Genomic DNA, 11,201 nt, shown 5'->3' with positions numbered 1-11,201 from the left:
TTTTTCGACCTAAGATTTTCAGAATCCTATCCCAGTTCCAGCTGTGTAAAGTTTCAGAATTTCACTTGGGGAATTCTTAGGTTATGGGGTATGGGATGATATCTACCTATCGATGTATTCAATGGAGAAATCTTTTTTTTTTTTTTTTTTTGGGAGAAGCTTGCTATTGCTTGCACGACTTATACGGATTTACCATGTCATTTATGGATCAACACAATAAAAGCCAAATATATCCGACTCTTGATTTTATTTCAAATATTTTGTTTGAGGATTGTAAAAGGGAATTTTTACGGGTATGATCCTAGGGGGACGGGGGTGCTTTATCGGAGGCTAGGTTCCTTCTCCTGCTTGCGATTGAGAGGGTAGGCTACATAGTTAGCCGACGACCAATAACGCTAATTTGGTGTAAAGATACTCGCCTAATCCTTTAAGACATAGTCTGATTTTGTGCTTGTTTCATCCCTCACCATTAATAGAAATACTATCGTCTTTGTGTAAAAAAATACATAGCAGCCATTAATTATATATTTCATTAATCAATCATGCTAATGAATAATAGACAACACTCGGTCTACAAAATAAGTTCCACAATTATTACACGTATCCAGAGTTTATCTCAAAACATCATACAAGGCTTTTCTAATTACTTAAAAATGTGACGGTTCCTTGGTAGTACTTTAGATATGAAGAGCTAAACTTTCATGTCAAAATGTCAATCTACATGAAAAGAAAAGTCTTGCACTTTTTTATAGTTAGGGTTTTCCATTTATGTATAAGCTTACCTTGTGCTGAGATATAAAGACTTGCGGACCAGAAGGAACTCATCCAAACATTCCTTCTCTTTTTTTCTTCATTTGAGTTTTATTGTGATGTAGACTCTTTTGACTTGGAGAACAACTTTTTTCTCAATGTGTGGACGCAAGAAAGAAAAAGAAGAAACAAAAGGTGGGGCTTTTGTTATGACAGTGAGAAGGAAAGGAGAAAATAGAGTACAATTGAATTAACAAAGCTGCAGAGAAAATGTGAAGACTTTTTCTTTTCCTATTTAAACACTCATTCTGTCATTGTGTGTGTATCTGGTCTGGTCTGGTCTGGTCTGGTCTGGACATAGGGTACGTTGAACTGAAAAACCGCCAAGATCTTTTTGCAGTTTGATGCAAACTAGATTGTCTTTTTTGTACCAGTTTTAGCTTGACAAGGCTTGTTGCTTTTATTGGGATGTTCAACCAGTCCTGGATTTTATTACAAATTGGAAATCTTGATATTCATCAAGGAAACTTATGCATTTCTTAATATTTCCGGGGGTGTGTTTTACCCCCAAAATATATATATATATATTTTTTTTAATTAAAAAAACTTAGGTGGGTAATGGGAAGTTGGAGACATGACAAGCCTCAAGAAGAGGAAATCAAATTATTTTTTGAAAAGTAAAAACCCGTAAAATCTCTGACACTGATTAAAGAGAGATTCTGTCCTAAATTATTGGGACCATGTCGGGGGCAACTTCAATAAAATTCTTTCATTATAGGACTAGTTGGTAGCTGTAAATGTGCATGCCAGATTATAAACCTAGTTAAGGATTTATGTGCTTTTATTAGAGTGGTCAACTTCTTAGACACCCACAGAAGTAGTCTTTTCCCAACTAGAGCTACATACGATACGACTATAACTGCTTACACAGCTACAAAAGTAGCGTCTTTTACCAAGCAATTTAAACTGAAAACAAAACAAAATAAAAATCCAAGAAACACGGTGATGCATTTTTTATATTTTTTTATAGTACAAACGATAGTCTAAACTAACGGAGAGAAGAATTTCTCATACAAACACAACTAAGATGTCAGGAAGTTTGAACCTGAGACCTCGTCTACAAGTCAAGGTCCTATATAAGACTATTTTTTGACAACCTGGAAAAGTTGTATATTTTATTATGTATTTATTCATGGCAATATATATTTCATGTTATATGATTACAATGCACACATTCAGATTTCCGAGAAAGAATTTACTGTTTTGAACCCATGATTTTCTGGAAGAGGTCCATTCCCTGGTCGGATAGATACAATAACTTCCAATCCTGAAACACAAAAAAAGTATCTTAGCATCAATCTCAACACAAAAACTGAATCACAATTGTTCATCTTTCCTTCTCTTTTTCAGTTTTTGTTATGTTGGAGCATTATTGAACTAGCAAGGATAGAAAACTGTGTAGCTACTATGGTTATCAATCTTCTGTCAAAGGTCTCCATGACAAAATAAAGGGCATTAAGATATTTCGATTATAGTGATCTTCTGGTGGTTCTCATATCTTCAGAACAATAAATTATTTATTTATCCTTCTAAAGTACATAAGAATTGTAATGTTGAAACAGTGCCATTGCTAGACCTTTTACCATGATAGTGTATGATGCCATGCCCTTTGCAAGCATACTCATATCCCCATTCTAAGGATGACAAGGTCCGCATAGGCACTATCCAGAACTCTTGTGAGCACCTACCGATTTCCCAGACACTAATAATAACAGAAACTGGTGGTAGGGAAGGTCCTAGCCCAATCTGTGGTAGGGGAGAGGTTCCTAGTGTGGATTGCCAATACACAAAGGGAGAAAATCCTACAGGTTTATACACCATTGTCTAACAATAAGTGGTCACGTGCTAGTCACATGACCGGGTTGTTGATAGGAGGGTTTATACACCTGATTACATTTAATATTTTCTCTAGAGGGGTGGGGTAAAACAGTCAACTCATTACCTGCTTCCTTTGCAGCTACAGCTTCTTGAAAGACATCTGTCACAAATAAAACCTGTGATGGCTTATCAACTCCAACTGATTGTACAATTTCAGCATAACTGCTACTTTCCCTTTTGTTCCTGAGAGAGAGAGAGAGAGAGAGAGAGAGAGAGATTTTAGCTACGTTGAAATGAATTAGGAAGCTGGAAGTAGATATACATTCATGTTAAGTAAAAATATTTTTTAAAAGAAGAAAAAGATTCTGAGTTTTAAATGTACCCCACTGTGGTGTCGAAAAATCCAGACAAATATTCTCTTAGGTCCCCATAGTTTGAGTTGCCAAATATAAGTCTCTGTGCCAACCTGCTACCACTAGAGTATATGTACACCTGCCGCACAAAATTTCAACAATTAAGGTATGTCTTCAAGAAATGAAACATCAACTTCATCAAGGAATTCAATCTAATCTAATTTGTCTAGTTAGCATATGTACCAAAGAAACTGGAAACATGCGCATGAACTAAAACTTGACCATCCTCAGAGATTGCAATTTATATGCGAAGAAAAATGAAAATAGGATAATCACCTTTATGCCAGAATCATGCCATTTCTTAAGAGCTTCTGGTACATCCTCAAAAACTACTCCCTCTAATTCCTTCTTTTCATATCCAGTTCTCCAGATATGTCCCTGCATAGCCGGAAGTCAGTTATATCCCAAATGATACGCAACATAGCAAGAAAATTCCTTTTAAGTACAAAAAATTGCTTACTTGCAACTGTTTCAAGGCAGTGATCTTCCGATCAGCTTTTATCATCGATTCAACATTAGCAACCAAAGCTGCAATAACCCCCTCTTTCCCTACATCATCCAAGGGGATGGGAACAGAACCAACAACACCTTTTTCCAGGTCATCTTGAACCTATAATAAAGATATAAAACTTCAATTATCATTTCAAAGTGTCGAGCTTACTTCTGTGAATTTGATATGTGCACGACAAATTTAACTCTTTAAATAAAACATTAAATTGCTAGCCTGAGTCCAGAGTAGTCAAAGATTTCCAGTTTTAACTTCTAGCAGGGATTGAAAGATAAAACTTTGGTTTTCTCACTTCAAAATTAATTATATTTGCACTCTTAGAGAAAAAAGTAATTGTATTCATAGCACAAGTCAAACTCAAAGGGACTACTTTAATTCTAAAGCAATGCTATTACCATGAAATTTTCAATGACCTACTGTGGCAGCATCCTAGTGTATTCACACACCATGTGGTGCACTACTGACCCAGAATTAACAGCTGCAAACTAATGTGGCTACATACAGGTGTACAGTCAACAAAACAGCACTCCTGAACAAAAATCTTACCTGGGAGCGCAACAACTTTATGTCATCTTGAGTTTCTGCAGTGTCATATGTTGCAGACAAATGCCTCCCAACATTATTGCGGGCGTATGGAAACAGAACATCAGTCACAAACGATATGGGAGTAGTAGTTCCCTCAATGTCAAGAACAATGCAACGCTACAGAAAAACACAAAATACATAAAGAACTGGAAAAAGACATTAGTTTTATATGAGAAATTGTGAAATGCTAATTATCAAATTTCTCAACCAAAAGGCAATATCTGCATTCAAACACAAAAACATATAAAGAAGCAGAAAAGGTGAGGTTTCTAAGTAAATGAAATTAGAGTAGAACCTAGAGAAATAAACAATTAAACTCACTTGTGACGGGTCAGATTTATTATCTGAAGCTGCAGTCCCAGCATTCACAGATATGTTTCTGTGAATACCACTTCCTAAAACTCCTTTGACATTTTGTATAGGACCATGGATTGGAGTAGACGGGTCCAAACCCAACTGGTTAAGTTTGATAGCAGCATCAAAGAGATAGTGATAACATTCAGCCTGAAACAAAGAACAAAGAAATATATATACCAGAATTGAGTAGAAAGCATTAAAATGAACCTTTAAGCCACTAAGAGAATAAGAGGCTCCATAGTTTTAGATAAATACTTTTAGACATCAATATATATTGGTAGAAACTAGAAAGATAAGTACGCTACATATCTGAAATTTTTCCTTTTCTTTTTTCCCATTCTCCCTTTTTGGTTCTTTTGGCAAAATCTATCCATGCTTGAAGAGGACACTGCCTGTTGTAGCTTTAGTTTTATCACCAAGCTTAAGATGCAATTGAGATTCATAAAATTGCTGCTTGTGGCGACTTTATAACACCATTCATATGAACAGAAACATAAACTTGCAACTTTCAGTAAACAGCATGCATACACAAGTATGATATAGCACACAAAATGCCCAACCCCTTATGCACAAGTGATTCTTTTACCTTTAATATTTACACTGGTTGCCTAACTAGCAGTTGTAGGCATCACATACTGCAAAATCAACAATTATTCCCTAAGATACGCACCTGAGTTTTAGCGCTGATCCATGAGTCTCCCCATATATAGATGCCATGATTACGAACAAGCACAGCTGTTGTTTTTGGGTAGGCTTCAATCTATAGAACATGAAAGAAAGCAATCAAGCAAAACTAATAAAATGAAGTGCAATGGGATTAAGTACATAATTGTGCCATGTATGAACTTAAGCAACCATGTGTCACTGGGATGAAGTCCATCATAATATTAGTTTATGTCATCAAAAGTTGATAGGATCACTACACCAAAATAAGTTTAAAACTTGAACATACAGCTTTGGCAAGAGACTCTGTCAGCTCATATTCATAGGCAGTGTTCTCTATTATTGGAACCACAAGTTCATCATAATAACCATGCCCTTGGATTCCTTTGATCATCTCCATATGAGTAATCTGCACATTAGTATACCACAAGAAAAGAAAGCAAACTATTAAAAGAGACAACCCGTAACAGTAGGCAGGAATAATTACACAGAGGAAGAGCTAGACTCACCACAACGAAAGAAAAAAAATGTATATATATGTATTGGCTTTTGAGAGCAAGTAAACAGTCCATCACAACACATTAACTGAGTTATCTCTTGGCACTCTAAAATGAAGATACCCTTTAGACTTTCACTGCCATTATTCTGCACATGTTCTCCTAAGTTTCTAACTAATATTACAATTCATGAATGCAACATTTTACTAGTAATTTGATATTGTCTCCTGCTTGATGTTCTATTTTGTAATATAACTAGAAATTTATGTGACATTCCTAGTTTCCACTCCTCACATTGACTCCGGTTTCATTTTCAAGCTAGAATTACGCTTGAACTACCCAAATTTCTGGAGCCCGTACTCTGCTTTAATCCTCATTCTACTATATACACAAAGATATCAAAGTATTGCTCAAGGAAAAGCATACTGTTTCAAGGACTTCTGATCTTATAGATCATTTCTGAGATAAGAAAGAAACCAAATAATATTATTAACGTAATATACTAAGGGAAAGTCTATTGTACTTTTATCTGTGAAATAAGCAGCTGAAATTCCATCATCTAGAAACTCCTTCAATTGTTTGAAAGCAATGAGATCACATGCAAATCTTACGCTAACAGATGCAGAAACAGTTGCATCAGACAAATCTTAGCTCACAGCTAATATATCAATTTTCTTTCTATCTTATGTTGGCTGCATTTCCTATCGTATTACTACAAAGTTTCATTCTACATACCCCTATTAGAAGCTAGAAAGTTAATTAATTTTCAAAAGATCTTGAAAGAGGGAGTCAATACAATGAAGACAAATCCAACTTTTCGTGCAAAGGGAGGTGAACATAAAAAAAGGGAAAAGAAAGATATAGACAGCAATGAATAAAAACATGTGGTCCCTGTGTTTGTGTGTAATTATTAGCACTTAATATCCTCACTAATGGATACCAGGAATAAAAACTTACTCGGAATTCTTTTGCTAATGGATTGATCATTGTTACAAGACAAGATTCTATCCCATGACTATGAATAACAGCCCCAGCATTACGCATCTCATATGCCTGGAAAACAAGGGAATATATGTCAACCATAACTTCTCAAAAGAGAGGTCAGCCTTACCAAATGGTGAGTATTCATGAACCCCAACATCCACAAATAGGATACGTCATAACATGGAATGAAAAAACACAGAGACACAAGATCAGTGGCTGGCATTACAAGGTTAAACAATGTTTTAGTAAAATTGTATGTTTGAAGCTGTTGAATTGCCTTCAAGAAGCAAAATGGCCTGAAAGATATAGAAAATAGTAGTTCCTCAACATTAGTTTCAACATGTCTCCAAAACTAACAAATGAAAAGAAAATTTATTACTTAGAAAAAAGAGCACTAACATCCAACATGGAACACTGGAACCAAGATAACCCAATGAACACAGTTTTATATGTAGTAATAGTGAAATAAATAGTGTGGGCAAAGGGAAATAGCTTATAGTAATAGTAGTTCACATGTCACATGTCAACCACAGCATTTAACTTTCAAACTACGACTTCTTTTGCCTTTTCTTTTACATAAGAAGCTCTAGAATTTCAGCCAATGACTAAATTTCAGACTGCTATCCCAATTCACATGATCCAGATGAGTCTTCATGACCGTTTACATCCAAAATCATGTAAGTTCCAAATCACTCTGCATTGTACCTTGTAATTGAGATTCCTTGACATTTTTCTCCGCGAAATCAATCGCCTCTTGGCTATATTCTGATAGGGATCCAATAGTCATAAGCAATCAAAGTCTTCATGAGTGATTATTTTGGTTGCTAATGGAATGTAGGAAAAGATAACATATAGAAGCTCTTTCTTTTTTGGTTCATTATCGAATTTCCTTGGCTATGTTCAATATTTGGAACTACAACCTCCACCTAGTTTAGCAGCTTTAGCTTCCCACAAAGTTAAGGTTTTAAATTTTGATCTATTATCTTCTTGTTCTTAGCAACTATAGATAAGGCAACTGAATATGGGAATAAAATGCTATGGCCACTGAAAAGTTATGAGTTTGCCCAATACCCAACTTACTACAGCACATATACCCAAAAGAATCTCAGAATCTTTTATTATTGTCCTAACCATATAATCAGATATGGGCCCAAATAATAAATTTGCAGAATGGAGCATATTAGCCATTTCAGAGTTTTTAAATATTCTGACTGATAACTGATTTGTCAAAATCAGACAATAGTCATAGTTAACTTTATACCATCCATGTAAGTATAGTGTTTATAAGAAGCACAAAGAACTGATACCTTCATAAAAAGTGGACCACAATCAGAACACTTAGGAGGTTTGTGTGGGTACGGCTTCGGAGATGGAGTAGACAAGATAGACCCATTTGGAGACAACACATACATATCCTCTGGTAGCATTCTCTCCTTCTGAACGCCTACCACATAACAAACACACGAAAAATTAAGCCCAGAAAACCCATAAAAGGACACATATCGAGAATGTACTTACAGTGCAACCATATTCTACAAGAATGGATAAACTCACTTCTCATTCAATGACTACAAAACCAAACCAACAGTGAGCTATTACACTTGTTTTAGCAGAGAATAAACGCCATAAGGCAAAAAAATTTCGCCTTTAAGCTTGAATGAGGCATATCCGAAAACAAATAATTAACAAGCACATAACAAAGTATGCTAACAATGAATTTTCATTAATAAAAAGCCCACCTGTGCTTGAACGCCTACATAACATTCCAAACCATATGCAATATTGAGCTCATACGACAAAACAACACAGAAGAGCCAAAAAGACTCAACATTCGGCATAAATTAAAAATGCCCAGAAAGTAAACAACCAAAAAGAACATCCAAAACATAAACTTTAGCTAATATAACACCTATACAGAAATCAGAAACACAAACAAGCAACACATACAACAAACGGAGCAAAAACAATGAATACCCAGAAACCAAAAACAGAAAACCCAGAAAAGGAGCTGTAGAAAATTGAGTGAAAAATACCAGAGGGAGACATGATTACGAGTTGTTGGGGCTTAGGCACAGAATCATCGTGAACTTTGATTGTGATGCTACCACCAGTCCCTGAGACCCATCCAAGATTGTAGAACTGGCGGCACAGGTCTGATATCAGAACCTTGGTGTCGCTCACTGCTCTGCTTTCCAAGTAAGCCTGCGAAGCCGTACCGAGTTTCGCTCCGTTCACTGCCACTGCCGCCATTGCGAGTCTAGAGAGAGAGAGAGAGAGATTTTTGAGCTTCAATACTAGGCTACCTTCAAAGTATCTGAATAAAAAAAAAAAGTAACAAAAGAACAAAAAAAAAAATTATGAGAAAGTTCAAAGCTTTATAAATGATTGTGTTACCAGCTGGTGAGTGAAATGCCGAATTTGATTGGGCAAAAGACCAAACTTGTGCCAAAGTCTGTTTTGTTACTTTTGTTTTGTAGGTGTGTGACCAAAATTTGCTCCATTCGTCAGCTAATTCTTATGTGAAATTACTTTATTAATATTGTGAAATTGGCTAAAATAGCCCTTTTCATAAATTATTCTAAAATAACCCTATTGCATTAAGGAGACATTATAGTCTATAGAGACAATAAATAGGGAACTATAAGGACAACAAAGAGACAGTGTACAAGGAAGGAGCTAAAAGTTGTGAACAAATGCTATTTTAGCACAAACCCTTTAAATATTTTATTTGATTTCTAAACAGAAAAACAAAAAAGGAATTAAAATGGGCAAGACCCAGCTATCCAAAAAAAAAAAAAAAAAAAAGCATGAATCACAAGGTGTGGTGCGTTTGACAAACTGCCACTTCCAGTTGGTGGACTGTTTGGTGCCTAACTAACAGGGATTCGAAACCAATTAGAAAGCGAAGGGCAAGCCGAACTCTGAGCAAGAATTAATCTCACCCTTCAAGTGTGGGAACATATCGTGATATTTACCACACAAAAAAAAGAAAAGAAAAAAAGGCATGACTCATGACTTCCTGCCATCTTTGCATCACCACATGCCTATGTTACCTATGTCCTTATTCAGATTTATGCGTTATATTTTGATATTGTTGTAGATGGGTAATTTAAGCATTTTCATTTTGTTGAGGCTATATATCAAAGGATATTATGGTACATTTGGATGAAGTATCTAAAAGTACTTCAATGCCTAGATAAAAATAGATGCGTCATCAAATATATCGGGATATCGCCAAAGTATTTTAATTTGTGCATACAAGGCACCTCAAAGCACTTCCGTTTGGATATTAAAATTTGTATGAAACGGAAATAACACTGTTTTGTTGCAATTTTTAACCAATTATAGACTGTCACGTAAAAAATTTATCACACATAGTATACGGTGATTGACTGAACAAAATTTTACTATCTCCATTTCACATAAGTGTTTCTTCCAGTTGAAAGTGGGATGTAGGTGAGAGTTTAGGTGGGGAGATGTTCCATTTTAAAAATAAATAAAAACATTAATAGGCCTCGTCTGCTAAGAAATTTTTTTTGGGCTGTAGCCCCCAAGTTTCTCAAACGGAATATTTAGATAACGTTGTAAGGTTTTGGGGTCTTTATGGATAAATCCTAAAAAATCTACTCTCTAATTAAATTTAGTGGCAATTCATCTCCATCTTGGTTAAACGTATATTGCACCCTTTTTCTTCTTCTTCTTCTTTTTGTTATAAATATATTTTTCGGCATTTTTTCTTTATACCAGTGATACTGTTTAAATACTCGATGGACTCACTATTATGATCAACTTGCACTTATGCACATTTTTTTGACATTTTATTTTTTCATTTGTTGCAATCTTACTTTATTAATTTTATAAAATAAAATAAAATATTACTTTATTAATGAACGCTAGGATTGCAGTAATGTTATGAAACTAGGTATCGTAATCCAGCTATATACACACACAAATATATATATATATATATATGTATAATATCTCAAACTTTGAACTTCACTTTTTTAAACAGTAAAATGAAAACATTCTCCGTAGTGTGTGTGCTCCCATTCTCCATAGTAAAATCAAATCACCTGCATAATTAATATTTGCAAGGAGGATAAGCATCGCCAAAGTAACGAATAGGTGAAGGGATATCCTTGTTATAGCCATATATACTTTTCTCACTAACAAAAGGTAAGAGAAACAACTACATATAAGGAAGCTTTATAGCAAGATATATACAGACGAAACCAGGAGTATATATTCGCTCTTTAATGACAAGAAAGCTAATTACTACAAAATAAAAAATAGTATAGTCGGTTGGCTTTACTTTTTTGACACGTGGCGTTAGCGCTGTCGGAGTCTTATATAGCATAGACGTGCGGCTATACCCGATATGTTAAAATTTATTTTTAAAAAATAGTATGGCCGATCGGCTATACTTATTTTGAGACGTGCGTACAATTTTTGAAAAATAGTATAGTTGTTCGGCTATACTTGTTTTGCCTAATTTTTTTTTTAAAAATAGTATAGCCGCTCAGCTTTACGATTTTGACACGTGGTGCCTAGGCACTAGGTGGGTCA

At 35.1% G+C, this 11,201-nt stretch overlaps 1 protein-coding gene across 4 annotated transcripts; it reads right to left on the bottom strand.

The window, feature by feature from the left end:
• On the bottom strand, positions 1,734–8,959 carry LOC18778522 (probable bifunctional methylthioribulose-1-phosphate dehydratase/enolase-phosphatase E1 1). 4 transcript variants are annotated; one of them, XM_020562986.1, is made up of 13 exons: positions 8,669–8,957; positions 7,943–8,079; positions 7,341–7,400; positions 6,609–6,704; positions 5,444–5,563; positions 5,162–5,251; positions 4,456–4,638; positions 4,096–4,251; positions 3,502–3,651; positions 3,318–3,419; positions 3,011–3,120; positions 2,753–2,871; positions 1,734–2,077 (listed from the first exon to the last, which is right to left on the bottom strand). In XM_020562986.1, exons 1-13 carry the CDS (start codon positions 8,883–8,885, stop codon positions 1,986–1,988), a joined length of 1,632 nt encoding a protein of 543 aa, XP_020418575.1. In that variant the 5' UTR covers positions 8,886–8,957; the 3' UTR covers positions 1,734–1,985. The 4 variants fall into 4 exon arrangements, with proteins under 4 accessions (XP_020418575.1, XP_007213919.1, XP_020418574.1 ...); XM_007213857.2 differs by lacking the exon at positions 7,341–7,400; XM_020562985.1 differs by lacking the exon at positions 1,734–2,077 and having other exon boundaries at positions 2,310–2,871; positions 8,669–8,959.

This window comes from Prunus persica, chromosome G4 (assembly GCF_000346465.2).
Source record: "Prunus persica cultivar Lovell chromosome G4, Prunus_persica_NCBIv2, whole genome shotgun sequence".
In the NCBI taxonomy this organism is placed as follows: Eukaryota; Viridiplantae; Streptophyta; class Magnoliopsida; order Rosales; family Rosaceae; genus Prunus; species Prunus persica.
The sequence above is the reverse complement of the archived record's forward strand: the minus strand, read 5'-3'. Positions and strand labels throughout refer to the sequence as shown.

Coding starts and splice junctions, on each gene's coding strand:
- LOC18778522 (XM_020562985.1), bottom strand. CDS start 8,885: ATGGCGGCAGTGGCAGTGAACGGAGCGAAACTCGGTACGGCTTCGCAG. Junction 6,705..7,340: donor CAAGGAATCTCAATTACAAG/GTACAATGCAGA, acceptor CTTGTTTTCCAG/GCATATGAGATGCGTAATGC. Junction 2,872..3,010: donor TTTTTCGACACCACAGTGGG/GTACATTTAAAA, acceptor TCTCTCTCTCAG/GAACAAAAGGGAAAGTAGCA.